General features: G+C 31.6%; 2 protein-coding genes, 1 long non-coding RNA gene and 1 pseudogene across 3 annotated transcripts; 2 read left to right on the top strand and 2 right to left on the bottom strand.

Annotated features, from left to right (window-relative positions):
* The first annotated feature begins 1215 nt into the window (after positions 1–1215).
* LOC128283584 (uncharacterized) lies at positions 1216–1849 on the top strand. Its single transcript, XR_008273966.1, has 2 exons — positions 1216–1255; positions 1398–1849. It is a non-coding gene; the product is annotated as an uncharacterized LOC128283584 (long non-coding RNA).
* Positions 1850–2602: 753 nt separating this feature from the next.
* Positions 2603–4171, top strand: LOC108472316 (putative F-box/FBD/LRR-repeat protein At4g13965). Its single transcript, XM_017773814.1, has 4 exons — positions 2603–3091; positions 3186–3533; positions 3611–3772; positions 3860–4171. Exons 1-4 carry the CDS (start codon positions 2603–2605, stop codon positions 4169–4171), a joined length of 1311 nt encoding a protein of 436 aa, XP_017629303.1.
* Positions 4172–13023: 8852 nt separating this feature from the next.
* On the bottom strand, positions 13024–14790 carry LOC108472315 (F-box protein At1g80960-like). The gene is made up of 3 exons (XM_053021400.1): positions 13807–14790; positions 13446–13574; positions 13024–13329 (listed from the first exon to the last, which is right to left on the bottom strand). Exons 1-3 carry the CDS (start codon positions 14788–14790, stop codon positions 13024–13026), a joined length of 1419 nt encoding a protein of 472 aa, XP_052877360.1.
* Positions 14791–15976: 1186 nt separating this feature from the next.
* On the bottom strand, positions 15977–18001 carry LOC108472314 (peptide-N4-(N-acetyl-beta-glucosaminyl)asparagine amidase A-like; annotated as a pseudogene).
* Positions 18002–18722: the final 721 nt, after the last annotated feature.

Genomic DNA, 18722 nt, shown 5'->3' on the forward strand with positions numbered 1-18722 from the left:
AGAAATATAAATTTCAGTAAATTTTTTATAAAATTATTGTACCAAAAGAAGAATTTTATAATTTTCTATAACTTTTATTGATTTTTATTTTTATTATTTTTCATACATGTCACGTTGTGTTGCAACACGTGATGACTTTAATTGAAAAAACTAGTGGTCGTTAATTTTTATGATTTTTATAAAATTTTACATTTTTTATTTTTACGATTTTTATAAAAATTTAATTTCCAATTTTTAATAAATTTTAAATTTTTCATATTTTTATTAAAATTTAATAATTTATCTAAAATTTATCATTTATAATTTTTTAATTTTTAATAAGAGCAGGGGCTTAATTGTTTTTTGAAAAATTTTGAGGGCCTTTTGATGCATTTTGAAAGTTCAAGTACCCAATTGAGTGGAAAAAAAAGCAAGGGCTTAATTGCTTTTTTTGAAGAAGTTTAGGGCCTTTTTTGATGCATTTTGAAAGTTCAAGTGCTCAATTGAGTGCAAAAAAAAAAAGAGGGACTTAATTTTTTTGCTTTTTAAAAAAATTTGAGGACTTTTTACATGCTTAAACCTTTAATATTAATAATATAATAGTTTTATAATATATTAAATTTATATTTGAAATATTATATCATATTTAATGATATAAAATATTATAAAAACAAATTATTAATTTTTCCTCACATATAATACTTCCTTTCCTCTCATTTCTCTCTCTTGCAATAAATATTATGCGATAAATATATTGTTATATGTGTACTGCTATGTCAGTTTGCTATTAACACATATTACGTGCATAAAAATCAGTTAATAGATTTAACAGTTACCATTTGCGTGAAAACTAAAATTTCAAAATTCGAAAAGTATAGTGACTAAAAATGATCAAATTGGAGAACATAAACTAAATCCATAACTAAATTTACGTGTCTTATAAGACTAATAACAAAATTTACACAAATGAATTTATTTACTATCATTTGAGTTAAGGAATAAAATTTCAAAATTCAAAAAAGTATAGGTATTAAAAACGACCAATTTAAAAAGTATAATGACTAAAAACAACCACCTTAAATTATAGAGATTTGGCTAAAAAAAAAATTATAGAGATTAAATTCAAAACTTACACAAAATATAGGGACTAATACCGGAATTTAACCAAAGTACAACCTTGTCAGGCAAGTAAAGTGATAATACTCGGTTTCCACTCTTTTTAAGTCTTCATTGTTTGTGAGGTAAAGGGGGCTGCAGATCTCTGGCTTATTAATAAGTAAGTTCAAATATTGTTTTAGTTGGTTTGAAATTTCAATTGTTTAAGATTATAACAGCAATTTATCCAGAATTTCAGTTCAAATTTCACTTCTGTGTTTATGAGATGAATTTGATGCAATTTTGTTGTTTCCATCCTACAGGGCTGACAAAAGGCGAAGAGGAAGCTACACTGCTGGGATTTTGCAGGAAACCTCCATATCCTTTTCAAGTTCCAAAATTCAAGGAAATAACGTTAGTGTGCATTTTGATCTACACAAGCATCCTCAGGAAATTGCGGGTTAGTATGGACTTTGATGGCCAATCATCCGGGAAGCTTTTGCAGCATAACATTGTTGCTCTTGGTGTTTCTTCTGTGACAGATTTTTAGTGTATCCTCAAGTGGTTGATCAAAACAAAATTAACCCAAGATTTTAGTTATAGAAACTCTCTATGGAATTACCCAAAGGACGGGGAATCTGCAGATAGTGAACCAGATGATCCACTCTTTAATCTCAATTCAAAGAAATCACTCAATAGGTTGGTAACATATACTCTGATTATACCAATCAATGACATGAAACTTCATTGGCTAATAGCGAAACATCATTTGGACTAGAGACATTTTGATAAAATGTAATATTATTTTATATGAAATATAAATAATACTTATCAATATAATGGATATTATTTACTATTTTAATAATTAATAAAGTTATTTTTGCTTAAAAAATTAATAATTTTATTTAACATTAATACAATATTAACCATGGCAGAAGACAGGAGTTTAACTCTTTATTTACACTAATTTCAAATTCAGTCCCTCAACAATCCTTATCTTTTTTAAAAATAATATCTATATTTATGTAAGTAATAGTTTTATTTATACAAGCATTTTAAAAACTAATATTTTTAAAATTTGAAAATAATGTATCTAATTGAAATTAGATGATGATGAAATTAAATTGGTTAGCTATAAAACTTAAAGTGTTTGTTTCACATTAGAATTCTCCATCTAGGGTGGAAGAGTACAACTAGGGTGTAACCATGAAAGCGTTAGATAATAATGAAATTAAATTGGTTAACTATAAAAGTCATGTGTTTGCTTCATGTTAGAACACTCTGTCCAGGTTGGAACGCTACAACTAGAGTGGAACCAAGTTTTCATGATACTTATGAAGAATTTATGTTAAATTCTCATTTGTAACTGCGATTTAGTTAAATTGTTGAACCAGTTACTAGCGTTCACTGATTCAGGTATGTATATATTTGATTCAAAGTTTTCATTAATAAATCTGTATAAAATTTTATAGTTTTGTTTTCCACAAATATATAACGAAAGTGTATGATTAATCAGGGCTACAAAAGGATGGTATTGGAAGATAAGATTAGTGGATTGCCAGATGATATCCTTGTAACCATTTTATCACTGCTGACATTGAAAGAAGCAGTTGCCACCAGCATCATCTCTCGAAGATGGCAATATTTATGGAGATCCCTCTATAACCTCAACTTTAGATATGAAGAAATCTTACATCGTAATGATTCTTACACGGAATATAATTGGTATCGTAAAATATATGGAGCTGATTACATGCATACCTATATACAAGTGGTTAACCAAGTGTTGAGGCTTCATAAAGGTCTAAAACTGCATGAGTTTGGCATTCATTATCCATTAGATGCAAGCGCTGGTTGTTATATTGATCTTTGGGTTGCTTTTGCAATCGCATTTAGGGTTTCTAAGCTTGAATTGAACTTCTTACCCTGTCCAGTCTCATATTGGGCATTCGACACCAAGAACTACTCTATCCCACTTACCCTCTTCGATAGATCGAAGGGGATTGAGCCTTATTTGGTACAATTGGATCGAGTTTTCTCCATTCGTACACCGCCTTTGAATGTTGATAATCGTTTCGAGTGTCTTAAAGAGCTCTTCTTGAAATCTGTAGAACTTACGTTTGCTTGACAGCCCTGGGCTAGAGAATATAAAGCATACTGTTCCTCACATGAAGTTGAATTGCTTGGAGATATACCATTGTTCTGGTTTGAAGAATATTGGAATCTTTGCTCCAAATCTTGTTTCCTTTAAGTATTTAGGGCCCAGGACTTATATTTTGGTTAAGGATGCTAAACAGCTCATTAATGTTTGCATGTGTCCTTCTTGGAGATATGGGGAATACCCAATTACAAATTCTTTGGGTTTACCTTATAGGCAAAGCAAAGATTTTGGTTTTGACCCATTTGCTGCTTACTTTCCCCAGTTGGAGTATTTGATGATGGATGTTAGGTCTTATACGGTGAGTGGAAAGCATCTCCAAACACGTTGTCATTTTCTCTTTAATTTTTCTCTCTTATATTTGGTTCAATTTTACAGGTACAAAAAGTATTTAAAAAGGTCCCTTTATTTTGCAATTTAAAACATCTGTCATTGAGCACTTGGAATTCTTCCCTCGATCTCTTTGGGATTCTACATTGCTACAAAATGTTTAGTTGCTTTGTCAAGGCATCACCATTCTTGCATCGGCTCCAGTTACATGTAAGTATTCTTGTTCAATCGGACATAAACTTTATCAAGAGACACGTATCTATATCTAACATTTACTTTCGAAAATCCAAATAACAGTTTGAGCTACCTCCCGATAAAAACCAAGCATTGAGAAGAATTTCTATATCTCCACACCGATATCTAAAGGAGGTTTTGGTTTCTGGTTTTTTTGGCAATAAGATCGCTGTGGATTTCATCATTGCTGTTTTCGATTTTGCCATTGAACTCGAAAAGATTGAGATAACAACAGTTTATTTAGGTGATCCTAGCAACTGCTTTAACTCGGTTAGACATTCGGAGATTGATCTTAATCTCGTTAGGGAAAGTATTCAACAGCTCCATGAAAGAATGCCTGCAAAAGTTCAGTTGTATTTTCTTGATGATCTTTGATGGTTATTTGATTTTACCCTATTTGGAGTGTGGTTTTCACTTGTTGATGGCATTTAATCCTACACATTATAAATTTGATAATTTTATGTTACATTTTACTTTTTTCTGTCGATTTTGAGTATACGGTTGATGTAAATATGCTCAATTTTTTTATTATTATACATTTTAACAACTTACTGCAATTTGAGTTGAATATGCATCGAATTTAGATGCAAACATGATAAAATAGAATGTCCATCTAGTATTGTATCTATATATTATCTAATATTTTGACAAATTTATCAGTTTGTGTAGTATTTGAATTTGATAAAATAGGTTTTTAATTAAATAAAATTAATTTGGACTGTCATGGAGGGTATTCAAATTGGCTTTTAAAATTTATTGGGATTGTCACGTAGGACTGTCGTTAGGGAGATAATAGAGTTTAATCGTAGAGTGATCACTTTGTAACAAAAAGATAATGTAAGTGATTAAAACATAATATTTCAAACCAAGGGCGAAGGCAGAATAATTTTTTAGGGGGGCTGGATGAAATTTTAATTTTTTATAGTTTATATCTTTATAATTTGTAAATGATTAAAACAAACTTTTATAATTTTATGGGGGTTAAAGTGTAATTTTATCTTTACTAATTTAAAAAAATTTAAGGGTTAAATAGTAATTTTATATTTTAGGGGGACCGGGGCCCATGCCAGCCACTTCGCCCCTATTTCAAACATAAGTGACTAAAATATAATTTAAGGTAAATAAAAGTGATTATTTTATAATTTACCTTAAAAAATACAACAGAAGAATTCAAAAAAAATCATACAAATTTAAAAAAAAACATGGAGTACAACAGGATTGCCATTTTAGTTGATTATAAATTAACTAATTATGTTAAAAAAGTAAAATTGACTTTTTTAAAGTTAATGGTCAAATTCCATTCTTTTTAAACGATTCGCTAAAGTTAGCTAAAAAATTAGAGTCAAATCGATAAAAGATTTAAACATTAAGAGCTGAATATACCATTATAACAAAATAAATTAACTAAAATTTAATATTTTCAGTAGTTTATTTTTTCAAACACATTTGATAATATATAATATATAGGAAATAAACTTATTTTAAAATGATTCTAAAATATATAATATTTAGACGCTAATAATATAGTGTCACATAATTAGTTTTTAAAAATATACAAAAATTATTATACACTCAATTATATATTATCTTTAATTTAATTTAACTTTAATTAAATTACTTTAAAATAATTAAAATATTAAAAGTAACAAAATTTTAAAATAAAATTTCTTAACCTCTTACGATTTTAGTTTTTTTATTCTTCTCCATCGTCTCTCCATTTCTTTCACCTTCGAAGATGGCTTCATCTAATTGGAAAATTTTAGGATCCACCTCTTTGAAAGCTTCTTGAATTATTATTGTAAAAATGTACGCAAAATCTGTTCTTGAAGAAAGAATACAAAACCTTAATACTAATGTTTAACGATCTAGAAGAGGAGCATCGTTTTAAATGCTTGCATAATAACAATACATAAATTGATAGTTCATGTGTCACATAGGATATTTTTTAAAATACAGATATTGCGTTGAACATTTTATGAAAGTACCTATACTGGATAATACATAAATTGATAGTTTAAGTATCATATTCGACATTTTTAAAGTATATCTACCACATCCACTTGGCAATCAACATGTATGTCAAGTTAATTGACATTAACTTTTCCATTCATTTTGAGATGATATGACAAATAGTGTAAATTTAAGGGTTAAAAAAGATGAAAAATTAAATGGAAAGCTAAGATAATCTCTTTTTTTTTATTATAAAATTGGAGAGCCTAATAAGTCATTTTTTTTTGCTCGATCGAACTATTACACATTTTAAGCATTTGCAAATAATGTTACAATCTGCAAAATGCAACAATCCCCCACAAAAGTGTCCCTCTCCCAAGTACAAAACACCAAAATCTCAACCCGATAACATCATAATTTCATACCACTAGACCCCCCAAAACCCCCCTTTGTTATTCTGCCCTCTAAAAAAAATTGTGTAAGCAACCAAAACATAAGCCCCATATAACCAAGTAGACACTAACAGCTAACCAATTCTTTAGAAGAAACACAACAACATCACTCAAGATATATTCACCACCATGCCTTAAACATTCCAGGCATTTTTATTCCAGCTAACGCCAGAGCATAAGCTATCTTATTTCCGTGCTTTTCAGCTTTCGAGAAGGAAACATTACCTATTCTAACCATTTTGTTTTTAATATCCTTGAAGATAGATGGTAGCAACTACAGTCTCAATCTTTTGTTCTCAAACCAACTAAACACCTCATTTGAGCCAATCTCAATGATTAGAGAGCTTTTACCTTTCCACCCCATATCCAAAGCAATGATGATCGCTCCAACCTCGGCTGTAATGGAGTCTTTTGCTGCAACTAGACCCGAAAATAATGCCCTTGCCACCCCATCCGAGTCTCTTAACACCCTTCCACACTTGACTTCATCTTCATTCGCCACTCCACTTACATTAAATTTTACCCAACCATACCTCGGAGGACACCAAAACATGCCACCCATCCCAGATTTTTTTAAATCACACCAGCTTCTAAACAGGCAAATCCACCATGATCTCTCTTGCACTCTTAATTCTTCTTGAACAGACCTAACCCACATCAATGCCCGCATCTTGGAGTGAAAAAACAAACTGTTCACTGTAGATCACTTCCTTTCAAACACCAACGCCTTTCTTACTAGCCACACGGACCAGCATGTTGTTGTCACTGATATTAGTCATAGGCTTTTACACACACTTGTAAACTTTACATTATTACATAAAGAGAAAAAAATCTAAAAACCCATCAACTAGATTCCAATCAACATCCTACCACTTGAAATTTTTTCTCTAAAACCCTTCAATGAATTTGCATTGAAAAAAAGATGCTCCATTTTCTCTGGTTCTCTATTGCACCAAGGGCAATCTCTATCTGATTGACAAATCTGCACAACTTTTCTAATTAGGAACTCCTTAGTAGGTAGCCTATCTATTGAAATTGTAGAAGCCCATTCCTGCCCGGCCCACTAAACTAAAAAAATAAAAATACCCAAACCTAAGCCCAAACCCTAGCCCAAATGACCCCAAACAGACCCAATACCTAACCCTAGCCCAATTAGCCCAAATACAACCCAAAATAAAAAAAAATATAAGAAAAAGAAAAAAGAAACCCTAAATCAGCTGCTGTAGCCTCTAACCTCCGTCCCTAGCCCCATGCCAGTCGGCCACCCAGTCCACCGCCCATTTGTACCTGCAAACATTAACAAGAAAAGACAGAAAGCAAAAGATGGTGGCAGTGTAAAATGGCTATATAAGCCCAAACATACAATGTAAAAAGAGGATTTTTTTTATTCGAAAACAAAGAATATCAATAAAATACAAAAGAAAAGCATCATCAAAAAAGGGCTTCAATATACTAAATCACAGCAAGAAATATCAAGGACGAAATCGAAGGTCTTTTTGCCTTTTTCTTTTTTTCTTTTTTTCGAATTTATTTGTATATACAAGCTATATTCTATTAAAAACAATATATATTAGATAAATATATTAAATAATAAAAAAATTAAAAAAAAGAAAAAATATACCTTTTGGGAATTTTGACCACTGCGTGCGGTGGCCGGCGACGGTGGTCGGTGATAGGCCTACGGCGGAGCTCCTCGGTCCCCTGACCGAGATCTGGGTCAACCCAGAGAGGAGAGGAGAGCTTTCTCCTGTTTTTTTTTTTTTTTTTTAAAACCTGGTGGAAGTGTTTTTTATTTGGAAATTTTTAGGCTTTTATAGACTACCAAAACGCAAGACTGCTGTGCCTGTGCCTGCACCTGCACCCAAAAACAACGCCGTTTAGGCGCCGACCCGAGGACCCGACCCGCTCTACAAAAAGATCCGCATGTTTTTGAAGCGGAGGGCTTATTTGCGCTTTTGGCCCCTCCGCTTTTTCCTGATCTCACAATTAAGTTTTTTTATTTTATTTCAATTTTACCTTAAAATTTATTTTGGTTTCATTTTGGCTCCCATTCGAACGACATCGTTTAGGAGGGGGGGAATTATTTTACTTTTGGACTCTGCATGTTATTCGTGCTTTCAAATCGGTCCCGTTCTTCTTTATTTATTTTCAAATTAGCCCCCTAACTTTTACTCTAATTGCAATTTAGCATTTTTATGTTATTTTCAATATTATAATTAAATTAATTAAGGTAATATATTATTGTTATCTCTTATTATTATTACCATTGTTTTGTTAATATTACTATTATTATATTTTGTTTTTGGTGTTTATTTACTTACTGTTTTATTATTAGTTCATTAATTTATTATTATTAACATATTATTATTCTTAATGTATTAACATTACTATTATTTTTATTTTATTTTTATTTTATTTTTATTACTATCATTACTATTATTATTCTATTGTTACTATTACCATTAAATCATTATATTATTATACCTCTTATTATTATTACTATTGTATCTTTACTATTATTGTTATTATATTTTCCTTTTTTGTATTTATTTATACGTTATTATTTTTATATTAACTAATTTAATACATATATTTTAGCACACTTATTTTATTTATATGTCGTTACCCTTATTATTAATATTTCATCATTTATTTTATTTATATCTTTTGAATAATTTTAAACTTTAGGTTATTTATTATCTGTATTATTGTTATTACTATTTGTATTTTTCATTATTATTACTATTATTTTCACTTTTATTACTATCACTATCATCATTTCTTTATTATTTTCTATTACTATTATCATTATTATTAATATAAATATTAATATTCTTATTATTACTTTTATTATTTATATTATTGTTTTACCACCACCATTATCATTATAAACATTATTATTATTATCGTTTTCATCATTATTGTCATTTTGTGTTGTTATGTTTTATATTTCTTTTATTTACTTATGTGTTCGTTTATTTCATTTCCTTATGCACTTGTTTTATGTTACTAGCCTTGCTTTTATGTCATCTTTTATTGCTTATATTATTGTTATTAATGATGTCACACTTATTGTTATACATTATTATTAATACCATAATTTGTATTTATATTTTACTATACATCACATTATATTTTTCACTCGATGCCTTAAAATAATTCTTTCATAAAAGTAATATTCCATATTTGGTAATTCGAGACAATCGTGCCCTAACTTACTGGGTTTCGATTTTCTCATTCAACTTAAATAACGGAATATTCTTTTAAATCGCAATACGAGTTTTGAAAAATGCTTATTTCGGAGATACGAGGTGTTGTGCCCTAACTTACCGGGTATGACATTTTGTTACCTCAAAATAAGATTTTTGCCAGTAAAGGCAATATTCGGTGTTTGGAAATTCGAGGAAACGTGCCCTAACTTACTGGGTTTCGATTTTCCTCGTTCACTTTAACTAACCGAATATCCTTTTGAAATACACGAATTTTTTAGGTAAAAGACAAGCTCATTCTCAAAAGTTCGAGATGTTGTGTCCTAACTCACTGGATATGACATTTTGTTGCTTCGAGACGAGAAGGTCTTTAACGTTCGAATGTTTTTACAAAAAGAAGGATCGTATTTCAAAGGTTTTCGAGTTTTTAATCTTCAACACTAAGACACTAATTAATCAACTAGGTACCAATTTTTGGGCATATCGAGGGTGCAAATTCTTCCTCGTGCGTAACCAACTCCCGAACTTATTTTCTGGTTTTCGTAGACCAAAAAATTATTGTTTTAGTAAATCTTAACTTTTATTAAAATGATTAATTTGAGGTGACCCAATCACACATCATCAAAAAGGATTGGTGGCGACTCCTCTATTCGTTTTCATTTTCAAAATCTAAGTCGATTCCTATTTTTCAAAAAAATGGTTACGACAAAAATCATCCAAAGGAAGCTTCTCACTCTAGGAGGCACCTTTAACTTCCAAATCTTATCAAAGGCAAAACTAATGTCATGTACTCCTTCTTTGATCAATAATTATGTTAATTTCTTCACTAAGAACACCCACTTATTATCATGTGTCTATATTAATTGATCCTCCTCTTCTGGCACTAAAACCTTACTACTAACTACTTCCCTTAAACGATTGAGGATATCCAATTCCCTATCCAATAATGGTCGTATAAAGAAAATCAACTCAATTAACGTTGTTAAACCTGTTCGAGTTCGAAAGTCTTTCACCAACCCTTTCTTGTTATTGACTAAACGAAACAGCCTTGGAAATTCCACTCTCAGAGGCCGTTCTCCACACCAAATATCCTCCTAGAACATTATCGTATTACCATTCCCAATCAACCAACGAAAAGATTATTTCCCCATCCATTTAGCCACTTTTGAGTCTTTAGCATTCTCCACGATACCCTTCCAAACCACCTACATATCTTTTGTGTTGCTCGTTCTAATTCACCATTGTTGTGCAAGGGATCTGTACTTCGCAACTATAATTTTTCTCCACAAAGCTTCTCTTTCTACCGCTAATCTCTAACTCCATTTGGCCATGAGGGTCTTGTTTTTTACCCTGATATCCACCACTCCCACACCCCCTTTATCCTTTGGCAAACAAATCTATTTCCACTTTACCTTCACCATTTTCCTTCGTCCACCAACACTTCCCCTCAAAAAATTCCTTCTAATTTTGTCAATTTTATTAATCACAGCTACAGGCGCTTGAAAAATTGACATGAAGTAGATAGGCAAAGAGGATAACACTGCGTTGATGAGCATAATTCTCCCTGCCCAAGAGAGTGAATGGCACTTCCATCCCAATAGTTTCCTCTCAACTCTTTCCACGATTCCATTCTAAGAAGAAATATTCCTTGGATCAGCTCCTAAAGGAATTCCCAAGTAATTGAATGACAATTCCCCTATCTTACACTTACAAAACAACAGCCATTCTATACATAAACTCCTCTTCGATGCCAAACCCCACAATGCATGACTTACATAAGTTAATAATTAACCTAGAGAAAATTTCAAAGCAGCAGAGAATATACTTAGTATTCCTCACCACTTCCTAATCCGCCCTCAAAAATAAAATAGTATCATCTGTGAATTGTAGATGTGTGACTGATTGACCAGGTATAACATCTTTTATCCCCTCAATGATCCCCATCTCCTCAGCTTTATCCATCATCAAGTGCAGTACTTCCATCACTAGAATAAAGAAGAATGGTGATAATGGGTCCCCTGGTCTGAGACCTCTGTAGATTCTAAACTCATTTATGACCGTACACACAATCCAACATCCAACCAGTCCACCTCTTTCCAAAACCCATCTTCAACAATACAAGTTCCAAAAAGTCCCAGCTCACACAATCGTAAGCTTTGGAGAAATCTAGCTTAAAAATCATATATCCCCCCGCACCTACCTTCTTCTTATTCCATCGAATATTTGTCTTTCTCGAATAAATGCACATTGTGCATCACTTACCACGGCCCCAATAAATTCACAATCTTCTCAATAGAACCTTTGCCACTATTTTGTACAATGAACTCACCAAACAGATTGGTCTAAATTTGAAAATGTCATTCGGATTTTCATTCTTGGATATGAGTGCTATGGAAGACGAATTAATGCTTCTCTCTAACTTTTCAGTTTTATAAAATTCCGCCATCATTTCTAACAAATCCTTTTGTACAACCTCCCAACATTTCTAAAAAAGCATAGATTAAACAAATCCGGACTCGGAGCTTTGTTCTCATCACAGCTCCACACCGCTTCCTTGATTTCCTCCATAGAAAAAGGCACCTAAAGTTTCAAAGCTTCTGCTTCTTTTAGCCTATTGAATTTCAATACCATATCCATTTTCCATTTCTTCGAAGGGCAGCTAAAGTGGTCTCTAAAAAAATTGAACATCTTCTCTTTCAGCTCCTTAGGTTCACTGTACCAAGAATTTCCAATTTTCATCCCATGCACAATTTTCCTCTTCGCTTTAATCTTTACCGCCTTGTGAAAATATGCCGTGTTAGAGTCTTCGTCTTTCAACCATGTCATTCTTAATTTTTGCCTCCAAACCGATTCCTTAAATTTAATTGTTTCCCCAAGTTCTAGATTCAAACTTCTCATCTCCTCCATTTCCAATTCAGTTAACTCTCGATTATCGCTTTCATCATCCAGAATCTTAATCCTCTCTTCAATCTCATTTATTCTTTTTTCCAATTCATTTCTTGCATCACCATTCCATTTCCTAAGGGCTTCTTTTAACTTCCTCAATTTTCTCGATATTCTACCATTCTTGCTGTCCATTTCATTCCATTCTTTTCTAATTAAACTCGGACACTCCTTCTTGCTAAGCCACACTTTTATAAACTTAAAAGGTTTCCGACTCCAATCTACTGCTCTGTTAGTTAACAAAATCGAAATATGATCCGATACTGATCTTTTTAGTCCCTGCTGTTGAAGAGCTTCAAAATGTTCTAACCATTCATCATCATGTCAACAATTTACTATAATATTATATATTATCAAAAGATAAATATGAATATTTACTAATATTAAACACAAATTTACTCAAAATTAAAATATTAAAATATTTTAAGCGTGAAATACATTTCAAATATAAAAAATTCCATTAACTAATAAATCACTAAAGAACTATATCCAATTTCTACATTCCTAGAATAGCAAAGATTTAAAGCCATCATATTTGTATATTTGTTGGGTATTTCCAGCTCTATCGACAACCAAGTTATACTTCATAACCATGAACCCATTTCCTTTATGCAAATTCCTCACTTTATCTTTGAACCTCAAATATGCATTGTAAAAGGTTAAAATAAAATAATCAAAGACCATCAAGAATGTACAATTGAGCTTTTGCAGGCATTCTTTCATGCAGCCGCTCAATGCTTTTTCTAACAAGAAAATCATCATCTGGTTTTAACGAGATAGTGCACTTGGAAGGGTCACCTAAATAAGCTGTTGAAATCTCAATCTTTTCGAGTTCAATGGCAAAGTCGAAAACAACCATGATCAAGTCCACAACCAGCTTATTGCCATAAAAACCAGAAACCAAAACCTCCTTCAAATAGTTGTGTGGAGATACAGCGATTCTTCTCAGTTTTGGATCTTGTAGAGGATATAGTTCAAACTGTCGCATAGATTTTAAAAAATAAATATAAGATACAAATACATTTCGTGTATGATTAAGTTCAAAGAAATAAGAGTACTTACATGTAACTCTAGGCGATGCAAGAATGGTGATACCTTAACAAAGGATGCAAGCATTTCATAGCAATCTAACATCCCGAAGGGACCATGGGCATAATTCAAACTTGACAATGATAGATGCCTTAGATTGTAGAGCAAAGGGCCATTGTCTAATACTTTTTTTCCCTGTAAAAAACCAAAAAAGTTATAAGAGGGAAAAAAAAAAAAGACTTCCTGACAAAATAAAAATGTCAAATCCTATAGGTCCTTGTATTATACATATTTGACAGAGTAAGTCCCTCTTCTGTAATTTGATCAGTTTCAAAACATATATTTTCAATCAATTTTGTCAATTTATTTGCCCAATACTTACATGGCATGACCCAAAAGAACTTAATTTAGACATTTTTCCACTTACCCCAAAAGAACTAGCATCCATCACCAAATGCTCTATTTGAGGAAGGTATGCAGCAAATTGGCCAAAAACAAAATCTCCCCTTTGCATATTGGGCAAACTCAAAGGATTTGGTCTAGAAAACTCCCAAGTTTCCCAATTGGAACGCATGCATGCATGAACAAGCTGTTTAGCATCCTTTACACTAATGTTTATCTTAGGCCCTAAATACTTGAATGAAACTAGATTTGGAGCAAATATTTCCAATTTCTTCAACTGAAAACATCTATACATCTCCAAGGATTTCAACTTCATGTGAGGAACAGCATGCTTCACATTCACTAGCCTGCTACTGTAAAGCACATGTAGGCACTCAAGAAATGTGCAGCTTGATAAAATGGTTTCAAACTGTTCGTCCGTAAGATCTACAGATTTCAAGAAGAGCTCTCTAAAACACTCGAAACCATTATCAACATTCAAAGGCGGTGCACAAACGGAGAAAACACGATCCAATTGTACCAAATAAGGCTCAATCGTCTTCGTTTTATCGAAGAGATCAAGCGGGAAGGAGTAATTCTTGAATGAACATACCCAAATTGGGACTTGATTGGTCGAAAAGTTCAATTCAAGCTTGGAAACCTTAAATGCAATTGCAAAAGCAACCCAAATATCAATAAGATCACCACAGCTTGCATCTAATGGATAATGAATGCCAAAGTCATGCAGTTTTAGAGCTTTGTGAGATCTAAGTACTTGGTTAACCACTTGCTTGAATCTTTCCATGTAATTAGCTCCATATATTTTACAGCCCCATTCATTATCTGTGTCACCGTCATTGCGATGCAAGATTTCTTCATATCTAAAGTTGAGCGTGTGGAGCGATGTCCATAAATATCGCCATCTTTGAGAGAGGATGCTGGTGGCAACTGCTTGTTTCAATGTCAAGAGTGATAAAATGGTTAACAGGATATCATCTGGCAATGCACTAATCTTATCTTCTAATGCCATTCTTTTACAGCCCTGATTATTCATACCTGATTATAAATATAAGTAGAAAATATTACTAATTACAAAAAAAAAAAAAAAAAAAAACTAGAGAGTACTGGTAGTAGACATGAAAATCAAATACACAATTGCAAAATTAAAACTTGAAATTAAAATTAAAATTGTTGAGAAATAAATACCGGATTAGCGACTGCAAGTAGTTTTAAACAATTGAAAGTCTAGTCGAAGAAAGTTGCTCTTTCAACCGTGAAGCAAACCCTTATAGGATCAAACTCTTTCTAAGTATTGTATGACTGACCGATCTAATTTCATATTATTTATACTATTAAATAGTAAAAATATTTTATAGGGTAAATTATACTTAAGAAGACTTTAAAAAAGGGTTTTTCTTAATTTGGTCGCTCTAAATTTTTTCTCAATTTAATTACTGTAATTAAGATAATTGTTTAAATTAGTTACTATTGTTAAAATTTTATTAATCCATCAACGAATTGTTGATGTGGTATATTATCCAATTGAATTATGACATGTGACTTTTTTTTTTTTTTTTACTTTTGACTAAAATTTAGTAAGCTCTTTTAATTTTGTCACTTAAAAAGAATTGATTAAATCGGTCACTCACTGTTAATTGGTAATGAAAAGACTAACACTGCATTTTTATGAATTATTTTGAGGTGACCAAAATAGGAACCACCTCTATTTAGAGTGGCTAACAAGTAGTTGATCCTAATTTTAGAATAAGTAAGGTGGAAATACACACTCAACATTCCATTTCTATTTTACGGTGGAGTGACTAACTTGATCCACGTTTTTTTTGGATGACCAAATTAACAAAAGAAAATTTAAAAGTGACCAAAATACCAACAACCCTATTTAGAGTGACTAATGGGGTAATTTACCTAATAATTTACTATTAATTAAATATTTATAAAATATGTTTTATAGGACCTCTTTATTATTAAAATAATAGAGAAATAATGGTATGAAATCATAGTTTCATACAATCCTTTTTCTAACATGATAATGCAATTTATTATCATACAAAATAATAAATAATAGTCATTGTATTGCATTTGACATTCATATTTCTTAACTTTACTTATGAAGTCCAAAATTTTAGAGATAATATATCAAATAATTTACAAAATTACTAAAGGATACATTAATATTAAAATATTTTAAAGAGCCAAAGACAATTCAAAAATAAAGATTTTATTTTCCATTAACTAATACATCCTTCTAATATTGCAACTCAAGAATCAAAGTAGTCAAATGACTAATTTCCATTAATAAATTACATAAGATGCAAATTAAGGACTATAATCCCAATGATGTTTTGCTCTTCTACTGCAAGTATATCCAATTTCATCATAAAGAATGGTGTAATTTGAGTTGCTTACATTCCTATAATAGCAAGATTTAAAGCCATCATATTTGTATATTTGTTGGGTATTTCCAACTCCATTGACAACCAAGTTATCCTTCACAACCATGAACCCATTTCCTTTCTGCAAATTCCTCACTTTATCTTTAAACTTCTTTTCATTGAACCCCAATGTGAAATTAGATACAGTCAATGAAGTTCCATTTCCTTGATTGATATAGTCAGAGTATATGTTGAAAACAAACCTCTTCAATGATTTCTTTGGTTTTAGATTGAAGCCTGGCATCTTTGAATGAACCCTGTCATCAAAATGGATCTTCTGGTTCACAATCTGCAGATTTCCATCCTTGGCAATCACCATGGAGTTTCTATAACTTAAATCTTGGGTTGATTTTGTTGTGATTGTCCCATAACTTGATTTGATCCAACCAGTTGAGGATATGGACCTGGTTGCTTTTGTAACATATGCTCCATTTAAACCCTCAACATCTATCACAGAAGAAACATTTAAAGGAGCAATGCTATGGTGCAAAAGCTTCCCTTTAGTCTTTGAGCTCTTACAATCTAACCATAGGTGCAAATTCGCATCAATATACCACACATTCAAGGCATTTGTGACACTAAAACTTAATTTGTGGGATTTCCCATCTAATAATTTCCCCAAAAATGGGGTAATTTCAATGTCATAAGTAGGGAGATCAAATGAACCAATGGCACTAATGGGTCTCCACAACTGAGGAATAATTCCACCTGTGTAAACCACAGTAAAAGGCCAAATAGCACCAACAAGTTCACCATCCAAACTCCAAAGTAACCAAAACTTCCCAAAATGGCCCATTTCCAAGCAAATTTGTAAGATTATTAGCAATAATATACTCACTTGGAGGATTTCCATACCAAAACTCGTCATTCTCATGAAAAGACACATAGACCTCTAATACAGCCTGATAAACATTCTGAGGAATTTCAAATTCCTTCACTTTAATATCAGTAGAATTCTCTATCTTAGACCACAATCCATCATTCAATAGCAAATCCTTGGAAAAGGGTATGATTAAATCAGCCTTAGAACCAATCCCAGACCCTAAATTTACTTTTTCTACTGCAGGGTAAAAATAAAGAGATACATTGACATGGTAAACACCAGTATAAGTTTGGTCAACAAGATTTCCCATATAAACAGCAAAAGTTTGAGTCTTGTTCATCAAAAGCAGTGAGGAATATTGTGTTACATCCTTTTTGACACTCCAAACAATCCCAGTAGCTTTAGGCTCAGCTGTGCAGCTCCTTAGAAGCTCCACTCCTGATAACCAAACTCCAAAGATCCGATCAAATTGCCTTCCTTTGCATGTTGCATTCCATTCTAGTACGATCTTGGAAAATTCTTGAAATGGGCAATTAGATGGGAAGGTGTAGTTTGCAAAAACAGGAGGCTTACCATAGGTGTAGCCAAAGTCATGTTCTAAAACAGTGAGGGAACATTGATGGGTTTGGTGACTTCAAAAAACAGAGTTGGTGGAATGGTATCATTGGCTGATGATGATCGGGAGAAAAGGGTTGATTTGAGGAAGGTTTTGGATTGATGGAGATTGGCTTGGCTAAAAAGAGGGTAGAGAAATAATTGGAGAAGAAAGAAGAGCAAAAGGAAGAAAAAAGAAGCCATGGATGGTAGCTGATAGGAGGAAGAAACTATTGGTTTGGTGGGTTTTGAAGTTAAAAACCAATGTTTATGACTGAAGGATTTTGAAGGAAAAAAGGGAAAATTAAGCTGACAAAGAAACAAATCTGGGTCTAGCAGAAAATGCAGCAATAAGATGAAATTACAGGGTGGCAGATATTTGTTCAAATGGTAAAATATATTATTCCTTTTATATATAAAATTAGCATCATTAATTCAATATATTAATGGTAATATCTTGTATCACTAAACATTCATTAATACTTCAAATAATTTCCAAAAAGTAATGTATAAAAATAGTTACTGCATAATGAGTTAAATTACATTTTTTCTTTATATATTCAAAATTAATCATTTATGTTGAGCACGAATTAATATCCATCACTTACTGTGAGCACATTTTACTTGAGCCTAGAGTTGTCTATAGTTTGGCTTGAAGATTTGGCTGAAAATTGGATGAGTTTGGATAAAAATATAAGTCTGAAAAATGTGTTTGGGTAAAAATACAAGGCTTGTTTAAAAAATGGATCGAGCTTAAGTAAGATTTTTTGGCCCGACCCGACATTAATTTTCAATTAAAAAGATCCTTTTTTTTTTGTTGTTTTTCCATGTTTTGATGTTGTTTTCTTACTTTTTGCTACTGTTTTGCTATCATTTTACTATTATGTTGCTACTATTTTATTGTTAATGTTTGAATTTATATAACACTTGTTTTATTATTAATTTTGTTACTATTTTAGAAGCATGTGCTTATTAAATTACACTTATCTTAGTGTTATTTAAGTATAAAGATTTTTTAATTTATTTTTAATTTGTTAAGAAATATTTATTTTAATATTTTTAGTGTATTTGGTGTATTATATTTTTAAATTT

This window comes from Gossypium arboreum, chromosome 11 (genome assembly GCF_025698485.1).
Source record: "Gossypium arboreum isolate Shixiya-1 chromosome 11, ASM2569848v2, whole genome shotgun sequence".
Taxonomy (NCBI): domain Eukaryota; kingdom Viridiplantae; phylum Streptophyta; class Magnoliopsida; order Malvales; family Malvaceae; genus Gossypium; species Gossypium arboreum.

Excerpts from the sequence above, each read along its gene's own strand:
- LOC108472316 (XM_017773814.1), top strand. The coding sequence starts at position 2,603 with ATGGTATTGGAAGATAAGATTAGTGGATTGCCAGATGATATCCTTGTA. Across the intron at positions 3,092-3,185 it reads AGGGGATTGAGCCTTATTTG|AACTTACGTTTGCTTGACAG; the intron begins GTACAATTGGAT and ends TGAAATCTGTAG. Across the intron at positions 3,534-3,610 it reads TGGATGTTAGGTCTTATACG|GTACAAAAAGTATTTAAAAA; the intron begins GTGAGTGGAAAG and ends TCAATTTTACAG.
- LOC108472315 (XM_053021400.1), bottom strand. The coding sequence starts at position 14,790 with ATGGCATTAGAAGATAAGATTAGTGCATTGCCAGATGATATCCTGTTA. Across the intron at positions 13,575-13,806 it reads TGGATGCTAGTTCTTTTGGG|GGAAAAAAAGTATTAGACAA; the intron begins GTAAGTGGAAAA and ends GGTTTTTTACAG. Across the intron at positions 13,330-13,445 it reads TGCTTGCATCCTTTGTTAAG|TTTGAACTATATCCTCTACA; the intron begins GTATCACCATTC and ends TCTATGCGACAG.